Source organism: Elephas maximus, chromosome 21, assembly GCF_024166365.1.
Source record: "Elephas maximus indicus isolate mEleMax1 chromosome 21, mEleMax1 primary haplotype, whole genome shotgun sequence".
NCBI lineage: Eukaryota > Metazoa > Chordata > Mammalia > Proboscidea > Elephantidae > Elephas > Elephas maximus.
The window spans coordinates 63,857,856-63,875,095 of NC_064839.1; the positions used below are offsets into that span (position 1 = coordinate 63,857,856).

Below are 17,240 nucleotides of genomic sequence, written 5' to 3' on the forward strand. Positions count from 1 at the left end.
GAGATTCATACAAGGTATGCAAGGACACTTCAACATTAGAAAATCAATCAACGTAATCCACCACATAAATAAAGGAAAAGAAAAAAATCACATGATCATCTTTTTTTTTTTTTTAACTTTTATTAAGCTTCAAGTGAACGTTTACAAATCCAATCAGTCTGTCACATATAAGTTTACATACATCTCACTCCCTACTCCCACTTGCTCTCCCCTTCTTGAGTCAGCCCTTTCAGTCTCTCCTTTCTTGACAATTTTGCCGGCTTCTCTCTCTCTCTATCCTCCCATCCCCGCTCCAGACAAGAGTTGCCAACACAATCTCAAGTGTCCACCGGATATAATTAGCTCACTCTTCATCAGCGTCTCTCTCCCACCCACTGACCAGTCCCTTTCATGTCTGATGAGTTGTCTTCAGGGATGATTCCTGTCCTGTGTCAACAGAAGGTCTGGGGACCATGGCCGCCGGGATTCCTCTAGTCTCAGTCAGACCATTAAGTTTGGTCTTTTTATGAGAATTTGGGGTCTGCATCCCACTGATCTCCTGCTCCCTCAGGGGTTCTCTGTTGTGCTCCCTGTCAGGGCACTCATCAGTTCTGGTCGGGCACCGACTAGTTCTTCTGGTCTCAGGATGATGTAGGTCTCTGGTTCATGTGGCCCTTTCTGTCTCTTGGGCTCTTAGGTGTCGTGTGACCTTGGTGTTCTTCATTCTCCTTTGATCCAGGTGGGTTGAGACCAATTGATGCATCTTAGATGGCCGCTTGTTAGCATTTAAGACCCCAGATGCCACATTTCAAAGTGGGATGCAGAATGATTTCATAATAGAATTATTTTGCCAATTGACTTAGAAGTCCCCGCAAACCATGTTCCCCAGACCCCCGCCCTTGCTCCGCTGACCTTTGAAGCGTTCATTTTATCCCGGAAACTTCTTTGCTTTTGGTCCAGTCCAGTTGAGCTGATCTTCCATGTATTGAGTGTTGTCTTTCCCTTCACCTAAAGCAGTTCTTATCTACTGATTAATCAATAAAAAACCCTCTCCCACCCTCCCTCCCTCCCCCCCTTGTAACCACAAAAGTATGTGTTCTTCTCAGGTTTACTATTTCTCAAGATCTTATAATAGTGGTCTTATACAATATTTGTCCTTTTGCCTCTGACTCATTTCGCTCAGCATAATGCCTTCCAGGTTCCTCCATATTATGAAATGTTTCAGAGATTCGTCACTGTTCTTTATCGATGCGTAGTATTCCATTGTGTGAATATACCACAATTTATTTACCCATTCATCCGTTGATGGACACCTTGGTTGCTTCCAACTTTTTGCTATTGTAAACAGAGCTGCAATAAACATGGGTGTGCATATATCTGTTTGTATGAAGGCTCTTGTATCTCTAGGGTATATTCCTAGGAGTGGGATTTCTGGGTTGTATGGTAGTTCTATTTCTAACTGTTTAAGATAACGCCAGATAGATTTCCAAAGTGGTTGTACCATTTTACATTCCCACCAGCAGTGTATAAGAGTTCCAATCTCTCCGCAGCCTCTCCAACATTTATTATTTTGTGTTTTTTGGATTAATGCCAGCGTTGCTGGTGTGAGATGGAATCTCATCGTAGTTTTAATTTGCATTTCTCTAATGGCTAATGATCGTGAGCATTTTCTCATGTATCTGTTGGCTGCCTGAATATCTTCTTTAGTGAAATGTGTGTTCATATCCTTTGCCCACTTTTTGATTGGGTTGTTTGTCTTTTTGTGGTTGAGTTTTGACAGAATCATGTAGATTTTAGAGATCAGGCGCTGGTCGGAGATGTCATAGCTGAAAATTCTTTCCCAGTCTGTAGGTGGTCTTTTTACTCTTTTGGTGAAGCCTTTAGATGAGCATAGGTGTTTGATTTTTAGGAGCTCCCAGTTATCGGGTTTCTCTTCATCATTTTTGGTAATGTTTTGTATTCTGTTTATGCCTTGTATTAGGGCTCCTAGGGTTGTCCCAATTTTTTCTTCCATGATCTTTATCATTTTAGTCTTTATGTTTAGGTCTTTGATCCACTTGGAGTTAGTTTTTGTGCACGGTGTGAGGTATGGGTCCTGTTTCATTTTTTTGCAAATGAATATCCAGTTATGCCAGCACCATTTGTTAAAAAGGCTTTCTTTTCCCCAATTGATTGACACTGGTCCTTTGTCAAATATCAGCTGCTCATACGTGGATGGATCTATGTCTGGGTTCTCAATTCTGTTCCATTGGTCTATGTGCCTGTTGTTGTACCAGTACCAGGCTGTTTTGACTACTGTGGCTGTATAATAGGTTCTGAAATCAGGTAAAGTGAGGCCTCCCACTTTCTTCTTCTTTTTCAGTAGTGCTTTGCTTATCCGGGGCTTCTTTCTCTTCCATATGAAATTGGTGATTTGTTTCTCTACCCCCTTAAAATATGACAATGGAATTTGGATCGGAAGTGCGTTAAATGTATAGATGGCTTTTGGTAGAATAGACATTTTTACTATGTTAAGTCTTCCTATCCATGAGCAAAGTATGTTTTTCCACTTAAGTATGTCCTTTTGAATTTCTTGTAGTAGAGCTTTGTAGTTTTCTTTGTATAGGTCTTTTACATCCTTGGTAAGACTTATTCCTAAGTATCTTATCTTCTTAGGGGCTACTGTGAATGGTATTGATTTGGTTATTTCCTCTTCGGTGTTCTTTTTGTTGATGTAGAGGAATCCAAGTGATTTTTGTATGTTTATTTTATAACCTGAGACTCTGCCAAACTCTTCTATTAGTTTCAGTAGTTTTCTGGAGGATTCCTTAGGGTTTTCTGTGTATATAATCATGTCATCTGCAAATAGTGATAACTTTACTTCTTCCTTGCCAATCCAGATACCTTTTATTTCTTTGTCTAGCCTAATTGCCCTGGCTAGGACTTCCAGCACGATGTTGAATAAGAGCGGTGATAAAGGGCATCCTTGTCTGGTTCCCGTTCTCAAGGGAAATGCTTTCAGGTTCTCTCCATTTAGAGTGATATTGGCTGTTGGCTTTGCATAGATGTCCTTTATTATGTTGACGAATTTTCCTTCAATTCCTATTTTGGTAAGAGTTTTTATCATAAATGGTTGTTGGACTTTGTCAAATGCCTTTTCTGCATCAATTGATAAGATCATGTGGTTTTTGTCTTTTGTTTTATTTATGTGATGGATTACATTAATGGTTTTTCTGATATTAAACCAGCCTTGCATACCTGGTATAAATCCCACTTGATCAGGGTGAATTATTTTTTTGATGTGTTGTTGGATTCTATTGGCTAGAATTTTGTTGAGGATTTTTGCATCAATGTTCATGAGGGATATAGGTCTATAATTTTCTTTTTTTGTAATGTCTTTACCTGGTTTTGGTATCAGGGAGATGGTGGCTTCATAGAATGAGTTGGGTAGTATTCCGTCATTTTCTATGCTTTGGAATACCTTCAGAAGTAGTGGTGTTAACTCTTCTCTGAAAGTGTGGTAGAACTCTGCAGTGAAGCCGTCCGGGCCAGGGCTTTTTTTTGTTGAGAGTTTTCTGATTACCGTTTCAATCTCTTTTTTGTTATGGGTCTATTTAGTTGTTCTACTTCTGAATGTGTTAGTTTAGGTAGGTAGTGTTTTTCCAGGAATTCATCCATTTCTTCTAGGTTTGCAAATTTGTTAGAGTACAATTTTTCGTAGTAATCTGAAATGATTCTTTTAATTTCATTTGGTTCTGTTGTGATGTGGTCCTTCTTGTTTCTTATTCAGGTTATTTGTTTCCTTTCCTGTATTTCTTTAGTCCGTCTAGCCAATGGTTTATCAATTTTGTTAATTTTTTCAAAGAACCAGCTTTTGGCTTTGTTAATTCTTTCAATTGTTTTTCTGTTCTCTAATTCATTTAGTTCAGCTCTAATTTTTATTATTTGTTTTCTTCTGGTGCCTGATGGATTCTTTTGTTGCTCACTTTCTATTTGTTCAAGTTGTAGGGACAGTTCTCTGATTTTGGCTCTTTCTTCTTTTTGTATGTGTGCATTTATCGATATAAATTGGCCTCTAAGCACTGCTTTTGCTGTGTCCCAGAGGTTTTGATAGGAAGTATTTTCATTCTCGTTGCTTTCTAAGAATTTCCTATTCCCTCCTTGATGTCTTCTATAACCCAGTCTTTTTTTTCAGGAGGGTATTGTTCATTTTCCAAGTATTTGATTTTTTTTCCCTAGTTTTTCTGTTATTGATCTCTAGTTTTATTGCCTTGTGTTCTGAGAAGATGCTTTGTAATATTTCGATGTTTTGCATTCTGCAAAGGTTTGTTTTATGACCTAATATGTGGTCTATTCTAGAGAATGTTCCAGGTGCGCTAGAAAAAAAAGTATACTTTGCAGAAGTTGGGTGGAGAGTTCTGTATAAGTCAATGAGGTCAAGTTGGTTGATTGTTGTAATTAGATCTTCCGTGTCTCTATTGAGCTTCTTACTGGATGTCCTGTCCTTCTCCAAAAGTGGTGTGTTGAAGTCTCCTACTATAATTGTGGAGGTATCTATCTCACTTTTCAATTCTGTTAAAATTTGATTTATGTATCTTGCAGCCCTGTCATTGGGTGCATAAATATTTAATATGGTTATGTCTTCCTGATCAATTGTCCCTTTTATCATTATATAGTGTCCTTCTTTATCCTTTGTGGTGGATTTAAGTCTAAAGTTTATTTTGTCAGAAATTAATATTGCTACTCCTCTTCTTTTTTGCTTATTGTTTGCTTGATATATTTTTTTCCATCCTTTGAGTTTTAGTTTGTTTGTGTCTCTAAGTCTAAGGTGTGTCTCTTGTAGGCAGCATATAGATGGATCGTGTTTCTTTATCCAGTCTGTGACTCTCTGTCTCTTTATTGGTGCATTTAGTCCATTTACATTCAGGGTAATTATAGATAAATAAGTTTTTAGTGCTGTCATTTTGATGCCTTTTTATGTGTGTTGACAATTTCATTTTTCCACATACTTTTTTGTGCTGAGACGTTTTTCTTAGCAAATTGTGAGATCCTCATTTTCATAGTGTTTGACTTTATGTTAGCTGAGTCGTTATGTTTTTCTTGGCTTTTATCTTGAGTTATAGAGTTGTTATACCTTTTTGTGGTTACCTTATTATTTACCCCTATTTTTCTAAGTAAAAACCTAACTTGTATTGTCCTATATTGCCTTGTATCACTCTCCATATGGCAGTTCAATGCCTCCTGTATTTAGTCCCTCTTTTTGATTATTGTGATCTTTTACCTATTGACTTCCATGATTCCCTGTTATTTGTTTTTTTTTTTTTTAATTTATCTTAATTTGTTTGTTTTTGTGATTTCCCTATTTGAGTTGATATCAGGACATTCTGTTTTGTGACCTTGTGTTGTGCTGGTATCTGATATTATTGGTTCTCTGACCAAACAATATCCTTTAGTATTTCTTGTAGCTTTGGTTTGGTTTTTGCAAATTCTCTAAGCTTGTGTTTATCTGTAAATATCTTAATTTCGCCTTCATATTTCAGAGAGAGTTTTGCTGGATATATGATCCTTGGCTGGCAGTTTTTCTCCTTCAGTGTTCTGTATATGTCGTCCCATTGCCTTCTTGCCTGCATGGTTTCTGCTGAGTAGTCTGAACTTATTCTTATTGATTCTCCCTTGAAGGAAACCTTTCTTTTCTCCCTGGCTGCTTTTAAAATTTTCTCTTTATCTTTGGTTTTGGCGAGTTTGATGATAATATGTCTTGGTGTTTTTCTTTTTGGATCGATCTTAAATGGGGTTTGATGAGCATCTTGGATAGATATCCTTTCGTCTTTCATGATGTCAGGGAAGTTTTGTGTCAGGAGTTCTTCAACTATCTTCTCTGTGTTTTCTGTCCCCCCTCCCTGTTCTGGGACTCCAATCACATGCAAGTTATCCTTCTTGATAGAGTCCCACATGATTCTTAGGGTTTCTTCATTTTTTTTAATTCTTTTATCTGATTTTTTTTCAGCTATGTTGGTGTTGATTCCCTGGTCCTCCAGATGTCCCAGTCTGCCTTCTAATTGCTCGAGTCTGCTCCTCTGACTTCCTATTGCGTTGTCTAATTCTGTAATTTTATTGTTAATCTTTTGGATTTCTACATGCTGTCTCTCTATGGATTCTTGCAACTTATTAATTTTTCCACTATGTTCTTGAATAATCTTTTTGAGTTCTTCAACAGTTTTATCAGTGTGTTCCTTGGCTTTTTCTGCAGTTTGCCTTATTTCATTTGTGATGTCTTTAAGCATTCTGTAAATTAGTTTTTTATATTCTGTATCTGATAATTCCAGGATTGTATCTTCATTTGGGAAAGATTTTGATTCTCTTGTTTGGGGGGTTGGAGAAGCTGTCATGGTCTGCTTCTTTAAGTGGTTTGATATGGATTGTTGTCTCCGAGCCATCACTGGGAAACTAGTTTTTCCAGAAAATCCGCTGCATCCAGTCCAAATTCCGGCGGGATGGTTCCCCGGCTGGGACGTTGCTCTCCCCGTTCCAAGACCAGTCACTGCCTCCTGGGGACTTCTTCTATCGGCTGCGTCCCACGCCTCCCGCGGAACCGGCTGGTCTCCCTCCTGGGGTTAGTTCAGGGGGGTGGAGCAGCTCTCTGTGCTTGTGCCGTACCTGACTGGTACGCTGGCTCCAGGCTCTGAAAACAATCACTGCTTCCCCGTATTAGTTCGTTCTCCGTCTCTAAATCTGTGTTTGTTGTTCAGGGTTCGTAGATTGTTATGTATGTGATTGATTCACTTGTTTTTCCGTTTCTTTGTTGTAAGAGGGATCCGAGGTAGCATCTACCTAGTCCGCCATCTTGGCTCCGCCTCCCACATGATCATCTTAATCAAGACAGAATAGGCATTTCACAAAGTCCAACACCAAGTCATGATAAAAAAAACTCTCAATAAAATAGGTATAGAAAGGAAATTCCTTAACATAATAAAGGACATCTATACAAAACTAACAACTAACATCATTCTTAATGGAGAGAGACTGAAAACATTCTCCTTGAGAACAGGAATAAGACAAGGATGTCCTTTATCACCATTTCTTTTTAACATTGTGCTGGAAGTACTAGCTAGAGCAATAAGGAAAGAAAAAGAAATAAAGGGCATCTAAGTTGGTTGGGGTTAAGTTGGTAGTGAAGAACTAAAACTGTTCCTATTTGCAGATGATATGATACTATACATAGAAAACTCAAAAGACTCTGGGAGAAAACCACTGAAACTAATAAAAAGATTCAGCAGAGTAGCAGGAGACAAGATAAGCATACAAAAATCAGCTGGATTTTTACACACTAAAAAAAAAAAAAAACAATGAAAAGGAAATCAGGAAAACAATACTATTTCTAATAGCCCCTGCAAAAAAAAATACTTAGAAATAAATCTAACCAGGGAAGTAAAAGACCTATACAAAGAAAACTATGAAACACTACTGCAAGAAACCAAAAGAGACCTATGTAAGTGGAAAAATGTAGCATGCTCACGGATAGGCAGACTCAACATTGTGAAAATGACGAAACTATCCAAAGCAATTTACAAATACCAATCCAGATACCAACAACATTCTTTAAAGAGATGGAAAAACTAATCATTAACTTTATAATGAAAGGGAAGAGGCCCTGGATAAGTTAAGTGCTATTGAAGAAGAAGAAGAAAGTAAAGGACTCACACTATCTGACCTCTGAACCTACTATACAGCTATGGTAGTCAAAACAGCCTGGTACTGGTACAAACACATATACATTGATAAGTGGAACAGAATTGAGAACCCAGATGTATATCTACCCACCTACCATCACCTGATCTTCGACAAGGACACCAAAGTCCATCAAATGGAGAAAAGACAGTCTTTTTAACAAATGGTGCTGGCAAAACTGGATGTCCATCTGCAAAAAAATGAAACAGGGCCCATACCTCACACCATACACCAAAACTAATTAAAAACAGATCAAAGACCTAAATGTAAAACAAAAAACTTTAAAGATCATAGAAGAAAAAATAGAATCAACTATAGAGGCCCTGATACACAGAATTAACAGGATACAAACCATAACTAACAACACACAAACTCCAGAAGATAAGCTAGATAACTGGGATCTTCTAAAATTTAAACACTTATGCTCATAAAAAGACTTCACCAAAAGAGGAAAAAGAGAACTGGGGAAAAAAATTTGTCTATGACAAATCTGACAAAGGTTCAATCTCTAAAATCTACAGGAAAATCCAACACCTCTACAACAAAAAGACAAATAATCCAATTAAAAAATAAGCCAAGGAAATGAACAGACACTTCACCAAAGAAGACATTCAAGTGGCTAAAAGACACCTGAGAAAATGCCCGTGATCACTAGCCATTAGAAAAATGCAAATGAAAACCGCAATGAGATACCATCTCACCCCAGCATTACTGGGATGAATCAAAAAAACAGAAAATAATAAATGTTGGAGAGGCTGCAGGAAGATTGGAACTCTCATGCCATGCTGGTGGGGATGCAAAATGGTATAGCCATTTTAGAAAACGATATGGCACTTCCTCAGAAAGCTAGAAATAGAAATATCATATGATCTAACAATCCCACTCCTAGGAATATATCCTAGAGAAATAAGAGCTGTCACATGAATACACATATGCATACCCATGTTCACTCTGGCATTGCTCAGAATAGCAAAAAGATGGAAACAACCTAAATGCCCATCAACAGATGAATGGATAAACGAACTATGGTACATACACAATGGAGTATTACACAACGATAAAGAACAACGATAAATATGCAAAGCATCTCACAACATGGTTGAATCTGGAGGGGATTACGCTGAGTGAAATAAGTCAGTCACAAAAGGACAAATATCGTATGAGACCACTACTATAAAAACTCATGGAAAGGGGGTGGAAAAACATTAAATAGACCATAGACAAGTGGTAACTTCCACAAAGGGTAAGACAGTACACAATACTGGGGAAGCCAGCACAACTTGTACAAGGCAAGGTCATGGAAGCTCCATAGACACATCCAAACTCCCTGAGGGACTGAATTACTGGGCTGAGGGCTATGGGGACCATGATCTCAGGGAACATCTAGCTCAACCAGCATACAAGGATCTGTAAAGAAAATGTTCTACATTCTATTTTGGTGAGAGGTGTCTGGGGTCTTAAAAGCTTGTGAGCAGCCATCTAAGACACTCCACTCGTGTCACCCTTTTGAGAGCAAAGGAGAATGAAGAAAACTAAAGGCAGAAGGTAAAGATTAGTCCAAAGACTAATAGAGCACAACTACCATGGCCTCCATCAGACTGAGCCAGTACAACTAGATGGTGCTCAGCTACCGCCACTGACTGCTCTGACAGGGATTACAATAAAGGGCCCCGGACAGAGGGGCAGAAAAATGTAGAACAAAATTCTAACCCACAAAAAAAGATCAGGCTTACTGGCCTGACAGAGCCTGGAGAAACCCCGAGAGTATGGCTCCCTGGAAACCCTTTTAGCTCAGTAATGAAGTCACTCCTGAAGTTCACTCTTCAGCCAATAATTAGACAGTCCCATAAAACAACAAGAGACTAAAAGGGCACACCAGCCCAGGGGCAAGAATGAGAAGGCAGGAGGGGACAGGAAAGCTGACAGGTAATACGGAACCCAAGGTCAAGAAGGGAGAGTGTTGACATGTTGTAGGGTTGTTAACCAATGTCATAAAGCAATATGTTTACTGTTAAAGGAGAAGCTAGTTTGTTCTATAAACCTTCATCTAAAGTACAATAAAAAGAAGAAAAAGCTCTTTCAAGTATAGTATCTTTTATTCATTTATTCAACAAAGACTGATTAAATGTCTATTATGTGCCAGGAACTCTTTTAGATTTGTGGATACATTCGAGATCAAAAGAAAGAAAATTCTCATCTGGTTTCCACAACAGCCTGAAAAATAAGAGAAGCAGCTACTATAATCCCCACTGTTTGGTGAAGGACCTAAGGCTCTAAGAAATTGCTTTATTCCAGCTGGTAAGTGGAGCCCTGGTGGTGCAGCAGTTAAGAGCTTGGTTGCTAACCAAAAGGTCGGCAGTTCAAATCCACCAGCCCATTCTTGGAAACCCTATGGGGCAGCTCTACTTCATCCTATAAGGTCACTATAAGTCAGACTCAACTGGATGGCATCTAACAACATCAACAGCTGGTAAGTGATGGGTCATAGCTGAAACTCCTGCAGCTGATGGCCTCTGACCCTTAACTTCATGTGTATCCCTTGCTCCAAGTGTTCAAGCAGTATCTATGTATGCCTACTCCAGAGTCATCTCGGAATGAACGGCTAACAGTTTACTCTTGTCCAGTGTCAACAGAACCCTACTGTCATGGATTGAATTGTATCCCCCCAAAATATCTGTCAACCTGGCTAGATCATGGATTCCCCTGTATGACTGTCTACCATTTTATCATCTGATGTGTTTTCCCTGTGTTGTAAATCCCATCAGTATGATGTAATAAGATGCATTAGCGGCAATTGTATGGATGGGGCCTACAAGATTAGATAGTGTCTTAAGCCAATCCTTTTGAGAAATAAAAGAGAGAAGTGAGCTGAGAGCCATGGGGACCTTACCACCAAGAAAGCAGTGCTGGAAGCAGCGCCTGTCCGTTGAACCTGAGGTTCCTGCGCTGAGATTCTCCCAGACCAAGGGAAGATTGATGCATCACGAAGACCTTCCTTCAGAGCTGACAGAGAGAGAAAACCTTCCCCTGGAGCTGGCACCCTGAATTCAGACTTCTAGCTTACTGGACTGTGACAGAATAAACTTCTCTTTGTTAAAGCCATCCACTTGTGGTATTTCTGTATAGCAGCACTAGATGACTGAGACACCTACTGTGTTTTTAGCACTAGATGACTGAGACACCTACTGTGTTTTTATAAACATATCCATGTGTTTACAGGAGTACAAAGTGTCTTAGAGGAAAAGCACACTAATTTCCATCTGTTTGCATACTTTTTAAAGATTCCAGTGAACTAATGAACACAATGTTTTAAAAAAAAAAAACAAAAAACTATTATTTCTCAGTCTTTATTAATTCCACATGTCCCTTTCTAGAAATTATATTAGTCGCCTAATGCTGTTGTAACAAATTACAAACTCACTGGCTTAAACAAATACATTTGTTATCTTAAAATTTTGAAGGTCAGAAGTCTGAAGAGGGCTTCACTGGGCTAAAGTCAAGGTATCTGCAAGGCTACGTTCCCTTTGAGGTTCTAGAGGAGAATCCGTACCCTTGCCTTTTCCAGCTTCTACAAGCTTGTGGCTCCCTTTCATCTTCAAAGCTAGCAATGGCTGGTCAAGTCGTTCTCATATCACATCACTCTGACATTGGCTCTCTTCTGCTTCCTTCTTCCACTTATAAGAACCTTTGTGATTACAGTGGGCCCATCTGGGTGATGCAGGATAATCTCCCCACCCACCTCAAGGGCAGTTGATTAGTAACTTTCATGCCATCTGCAACCTTAATCCTCTTTTGCCATGAATCCTAATGTAGTCACAGGTTCCCAGGATTAGGACATGGATATCTTTGGGGGTAATTGTTCTGCCTGTCACAGAAGTCATCCAGGAGAAAAGACAGAGGAATCATAACTGGACTCATGTCTCCAAGTACCAAATATAGGCAGCTGCTTAGAAATACCTAGGTTCTTTTCTATAGAGCTGACTCATTACCAGCTGATATCTCAATCTCTGATTAAATAAACCAATGTTTTCTTTTTGCCTTCATGAACCTTCTAAATTCCAATACACCTACTCCTCACTGACTGCCTCATTATCCAACATTTTGCGCTTTCGAGCACATTAAAAAAAAAAAAAAACTATCTAGTTACACAGTGGTTAAGTGATAAGGCTACTAACTCAACGGTCAACAGTTCAAATCCACCAGCCGCTTCCTGGGGCAGTTCTACTCTGTCCTTTAGGGTCGTTATGGGTCAGAATCAACTCTACCGCAATGGATTTGGTTCTAGTTTTTCACCCGACTATTTGCTCATTAATGAGAAGTCGAGGCAGGAGGAGGTGGAGGAGGTTGAGAGTGAGGTTTGTAAGAGGAAGAGAGGCCGCGTGAGGGCCGCGATGGTTTCACATTACCCAGGTCGGGCACAGGAGCCAGAGCAGGTGGGTGGTGCAAAAGCTGCGGGGCTGCCAGGCCAAAGAGGTAGCAGAGGGAGACCAGGCCGCAAGAGGCAGCAGCTGGAGACCAGGCCTCAGGAGTCGGGCGGAGGGCTCAGAAGTCTTCTTCCAAAGAGGCCTGTTTGCTACCGCCAAAGTCTTAGCTGGGCCCACGTGGTGAGCTTCACCTGCCTGCAAGCCTGGGACCACCCATCACGAAGTCTTGTCCCCCGGGCTAGCAGAGCAGGAAGGTGGAGAGGCTAAGGGCGGGGGTCTGTGCGGAGGCCTGGAATGCAGCCAGGTGATGGTGGGCCCCTGCTGCTCCAGAGGAGGCAGGCTTCCCCAACCACCACCCCCACTGGTGGGGAAGGCGTGATGGGGAAGAGGGGCTCGCCATGCTATGTGCACCCTGAGATGCCCGCATGGAGGGGGAGGGTACCTGATGGGCAGTGTGGGGTGGGGCGGGGAACAGGAGCACAGAATACACTCCCAAAAGACTCTCACATAAGGATGATTTTCGCATAATGACCCGGTCTTTGGAATCTGATCATGTCAATAAGGAAGGAGTGGGTGTATAATAATCCGTCCATAAAATACGAATAAAGTAGAATATTTCAGCAGCCTTTACTGCTCCATTGTTTTTTCTTCCTATTATACTGGAAGTGAGGGAAAAGAGGACTCTGCCATCTTATTTCTTTTTAACTCTCTCTCTCCACCTTTTCACCTTTAGACACTGAGTGTATTCTCTACTTCCAGTGCCTTTATTTTATCTGATATAGTTTACATAATTTTCCTTACATCTTTGTAATTTTTCTATCTCATTGACTCTGTTCACACCTCAAAGACATGGACAATACCTTAAATCTTCTTTATTATCTCCCATTGAACTCAAGGAAATACAACATACTGGTGACTTATAATAAATACTCCAATACTCCTTTTCCTGTATTTTCAAATTTATCTAGATTTGAAAACTGAGCTAGTTAAGAGTGGAAAGGAGTATTCTAGAATAAACAGACCATGCAATTAGCTGATAATTACACTAGAAATATAAAAATAATTCAAACATTCAAGTCAAATCATGGTGGCTTAGCTAGTTTTAAATAATATAAAAGATTTTCAGTTATAAAATTTCTATAGCACAGATCCAAAGGATTACATTAAATCCATGTGTACACCCTCTCCTCACTTATCAACATGGTTAGGTTCCAAAGGCCAGGTTGATATGTGAAATAAGTGTTAAGCAAAAATGGAAGATGACCATATTAGATCACAAAATGAAAGACACTATATCACTAAATAGCTGCCAATATACATCTTTACATAACTGCCAAATTACATCATCACATAATTACCAAACCACTGAGAATCATAGTCCAGCCAAGTTAACGCATAACCTTACCCACCAAAGTCAGTGCTACTCTCACCTTGCACCTTGGCATTCATTACTGCCAGACATGTCGTTAATGCACAAAATAGTAGGAGATTTTTTTACTATGGTTGTAAACGCAAAATGTTGGCTACTGAGATAGTAAGTGAAGAGAAGGTGTTTTCTTTTTTGCAATTGTCCTTATTTTCTGTAATTTAATTTTAACTCAAACACTTGTGTTTATTTTCTTTTACTGACCTTCCATTTTTTTCATGTATGTGCACAATCTTACCGATTCCTGAGAGAGGTAATTGATATTCTTTTCTCATGTCCGCCAACTTAGAAACTGTTAGGAGGAAAGAACCAAAGTTCCTCTGGATTCTGTTGTTGTGTTCCTCCACCACTGCAGCAAAGTCCTCGGGAAGATCATCTAGAATTACCTAGAAACAGTGAAAAGGATGAATGTAACTATTCACTATGATAAAAAGAGAAAATATGTAAGTTGTCAAGGATTTCATTTTACTTGGATCCACAATCAACGCCCATGGAAGCAGGAGTCAAGAAGTCAAACGACGTATTGCATGGAGCAAATCTGCTTCAAAAGTCCTCTTTAAAGTGTTAAAAAGTAAAGAGGTCATTTTGAGGACTAAGGTGTGCCTGACCCAAGCCATGGTATTTTCAAGAGCTTCATATGCATGCAAAAGCTGGACAGTGATTAAGAAAGATAGACGAATTGATGCCTTTGAATTATGGTGTTGATGAATATTGAATACACCACGGACTACCAGAAAAATGAACAAATCTGTCTTAGAAGAAGTACAGCTAGAAAGCTCCTTAGAGGTGAGGATGGCAAGACTTCATCTCAAGTACTTTGGACATGTTATCAAGAGGTACCACCAGTCCCTGGAGAAAGAACTCATGCTTGGTAAAGTAGAGAGTAAAAAAGAGGAAGACCCTTAGTGAGATGAATCGACATAGTGGCTGCAACAATGGGCTAAAACATAACAAGTGTGAGGATGGTACAGGACCAGTGTTTCATTCTGTTGTACATAGGGTCACTATGAGTTGGAATCAACTTGAAGGCACCTTACAACAACTATTCAAAACAGAAGCAGAGGATTACTTGGATCTCTGAGACATCAAGGTCAAAATATTTTAAAAGTTGGGGTGAGGATAAATTTCTAAGTTTAAATTCTATTATTTAGAGCAAAGTATAAAAATAAAAACTAAAATCACTTATAATTCCATCACTCAAGAAATCAGTGATAAAGAATTTGGTATATAGAGTATTTCCTTCTAGCCTGTTCTAACCAAATTTATGTTATTCAGTTTTATGGTCTAATGTTTATAAAAAAAAAAAAAATGTTTATACTCAACATTATATCTGGAGTATTTCCTCATGTCATAGAATATTCTTTGAAAAGTCAAATTTTAGTTGCTGCATAATACTGTCATATATATAGGTATATATATATGTAATATAATCTCATATATGATACACCTGCTAAAATTTATCTAATTATTACCCTATTGTTGATATGGAAACCCTGCGGCGTAGTGGTTAAGTGCTACAGCTGCTAACCAAAGGGTCAGCAGTTCAAATCCACCAGGCGCTCCATGGAAACTCTATGGGGCAGTTCTACCCGGTCCTGTAGGGTCACTATGAGTCAGAATCGACTCGACGGCACTGGGTTTTATTGTTGATATGGAGATGGGTTCCAATTTTAAATTAGAAATAATTATGATTTAACACATTTCTACAACATCCTTATTTGTAGCTTTGAGTATATCACTAGTATAAATCCCTAGAAGGAAAAGTACCACAGTAAAGAATATTTTTAAGGGATATATCTTTTTACAGTTCTATCAACATAACTGTTCATTGTAATTGACCCTTGAAATATAATATATATTATATATTCTTTTTTAATATTGGTGTGATTATTTTACATTTCATTTTCTTTAAGTGTGAGAAGAGCTATACGTTTCATTAGATCCATTTGCATCTGAAAACTCACTAAACTTTTATTAATTTTAATCCTTTTTCTGTTCACTCTCTTGGTTTTTCCAGTGCCCAGTTATTTCAAGTGTAAATAACAATCATTACAAAAACAAGAGCTAACCCTTATTGTATGTTTCCTATGTGTCAGGCGCTTTTCTAGAACTTTGCAAATGTTAATTCACTTAAAACTCACAGCAATCCTTTGACGTAGATTCAATTTACAGGTGAGAAAAACAGACTTGGATGAAAAAGACTTGCAGCCTGCTTCCGTAAAGATTATAACCTTGGGAACCCTATAGGGTAGTTCTATTCTGTCCTACAGGGCCGCCATGAGTCAGAATCAACTGGATGGCAGTGGGAAAGCTGCCCATCTATCTGCTAAGTGGCAGAGCCGGGATGAAATCTAAGCACCTGGCATTAAGCTGTGGTAAGTACTCAGCTCAATATGCTTACCTTTCTAATAGTTATATCATAATTTCCTTTCTCATCATTTGGCAATGACTGAATTGCCCAGATCAATACTTTTAAATGCTTCTTAAACGGAACATTTATGTCTTGTTGTTTCATATATAAATATATATATATATATATATATATATATATATATATATATATATATATATATATATATATATATATATATATTTAATGCAATCCCTAACAGGAATAGGTTTTCCTTTTTTATATTTTTCCTTAATTTTTCTGCTTTATTTGTAATTGAATTAAACTTCTTATGTTGAGATATTTGTATATCAGCATGAAATACCACTCAGCCGTAAAGAGAAATAAAGTCCTGATACGTGCTACAACATGGATGAACCTTGAAAACATGCTGAGTGAAATGAGTCAATTACAAAAGGCTTTCCATTTTTAAAGCAAGACCTCAGTCTTTTCCTCACCTGAGAAGCCACTGTATATACTAAGAACTGGCTAAGGCAGAAGGAAGAAGAAACTCTTGTGAATCAGAGCAAAACCATCGTTACAGGCAAAATGCTGTTGCATTTCATGTTATAATGAAAAGATTTTTCAGAGAACTGCAAGGTTGTGGTATTTTTGTCTCTCTTACCGCTGAATGAGAACATTTCTTATACTTTTCCACACATGGAGGGAGGTAACGTCTTCCAAAAAGATGTGCTAACACCACCACTAAGGTTTCCATCACATCTTCAGAAAATTTCTTTGGGCCTGTTTAAAATAAAGAGTTTAATTTTCAAAATTCTAGAGCACAAAATTCATTGTTTTATAAATACGCTGAGCCAGTTCATAATAGCTAAACTTAAACTTTCAAGATAAAACACATTTGAAAAAGTCACTTTCCAGACATTTGGTGAATTTTTAATAAGTTACAGTACTATTTTATAATAATACAGAACGAACGATCCCCCTACTGATACTGAATGGTTTGTATTCTGGTATCCTCTCTTTGCTGTAGGAATTTGGGGGGGGGCCAAAAAAACAGTCATCAACCCTTTAGTTATGGAACATTTCGGGGTCCCATCATAACTTCAAACCTTCCCTATACTTCTATTTCACTCAATTTATCTACCTCTGTTCAAAAATTCCTAAGGGGTGAAGGCCCTCTGCTACTTTCCAAACTCCTTATCCACCACTGGAAGCCAGATATGAACTGACGTCCGCTCTGTGTCTTTAATTGCATGACAGTCCAAAGAGAACTCGCTCCTCCTGCTTCCATCACCAGACCTTTGTTCCTGATATTTTCTCTCTAATATTTATTGCCCGTGTTTTCAAACGCCCA

The 17,240-nt window shown here is 38.6% G+C and overlaps 1 protein-coding gene across 1 annotated transcript in view; it reads right to left on the reverse strand.

Annotated features, from left to right (window-relative positions):
* Positions 1-17,240, reverse strand: part of LOC126064644 (probable ATP-dependent RNA helicase DDX60) — a 98,534-nt gene that overhangs the window by 12,034 nt on the left and 69,260 nt on the right. Inside the window, exons 24-25 of the mRNA XM_049863821.1 lie at positions 16,551-16,669; positions 13,775-13,922 (exon numbers count right to left, since the gene is read on the reverse strand). Of these exons, the coding sequence (XP_049719778.1) occupies positions 13,775-13,922; positions 16,551-16,669 (267 nt within the window). The remainder of the gene's footprint in view (positions 1-13,774; positions 13,923-16,550; positions 16,670-17,240) is intronic.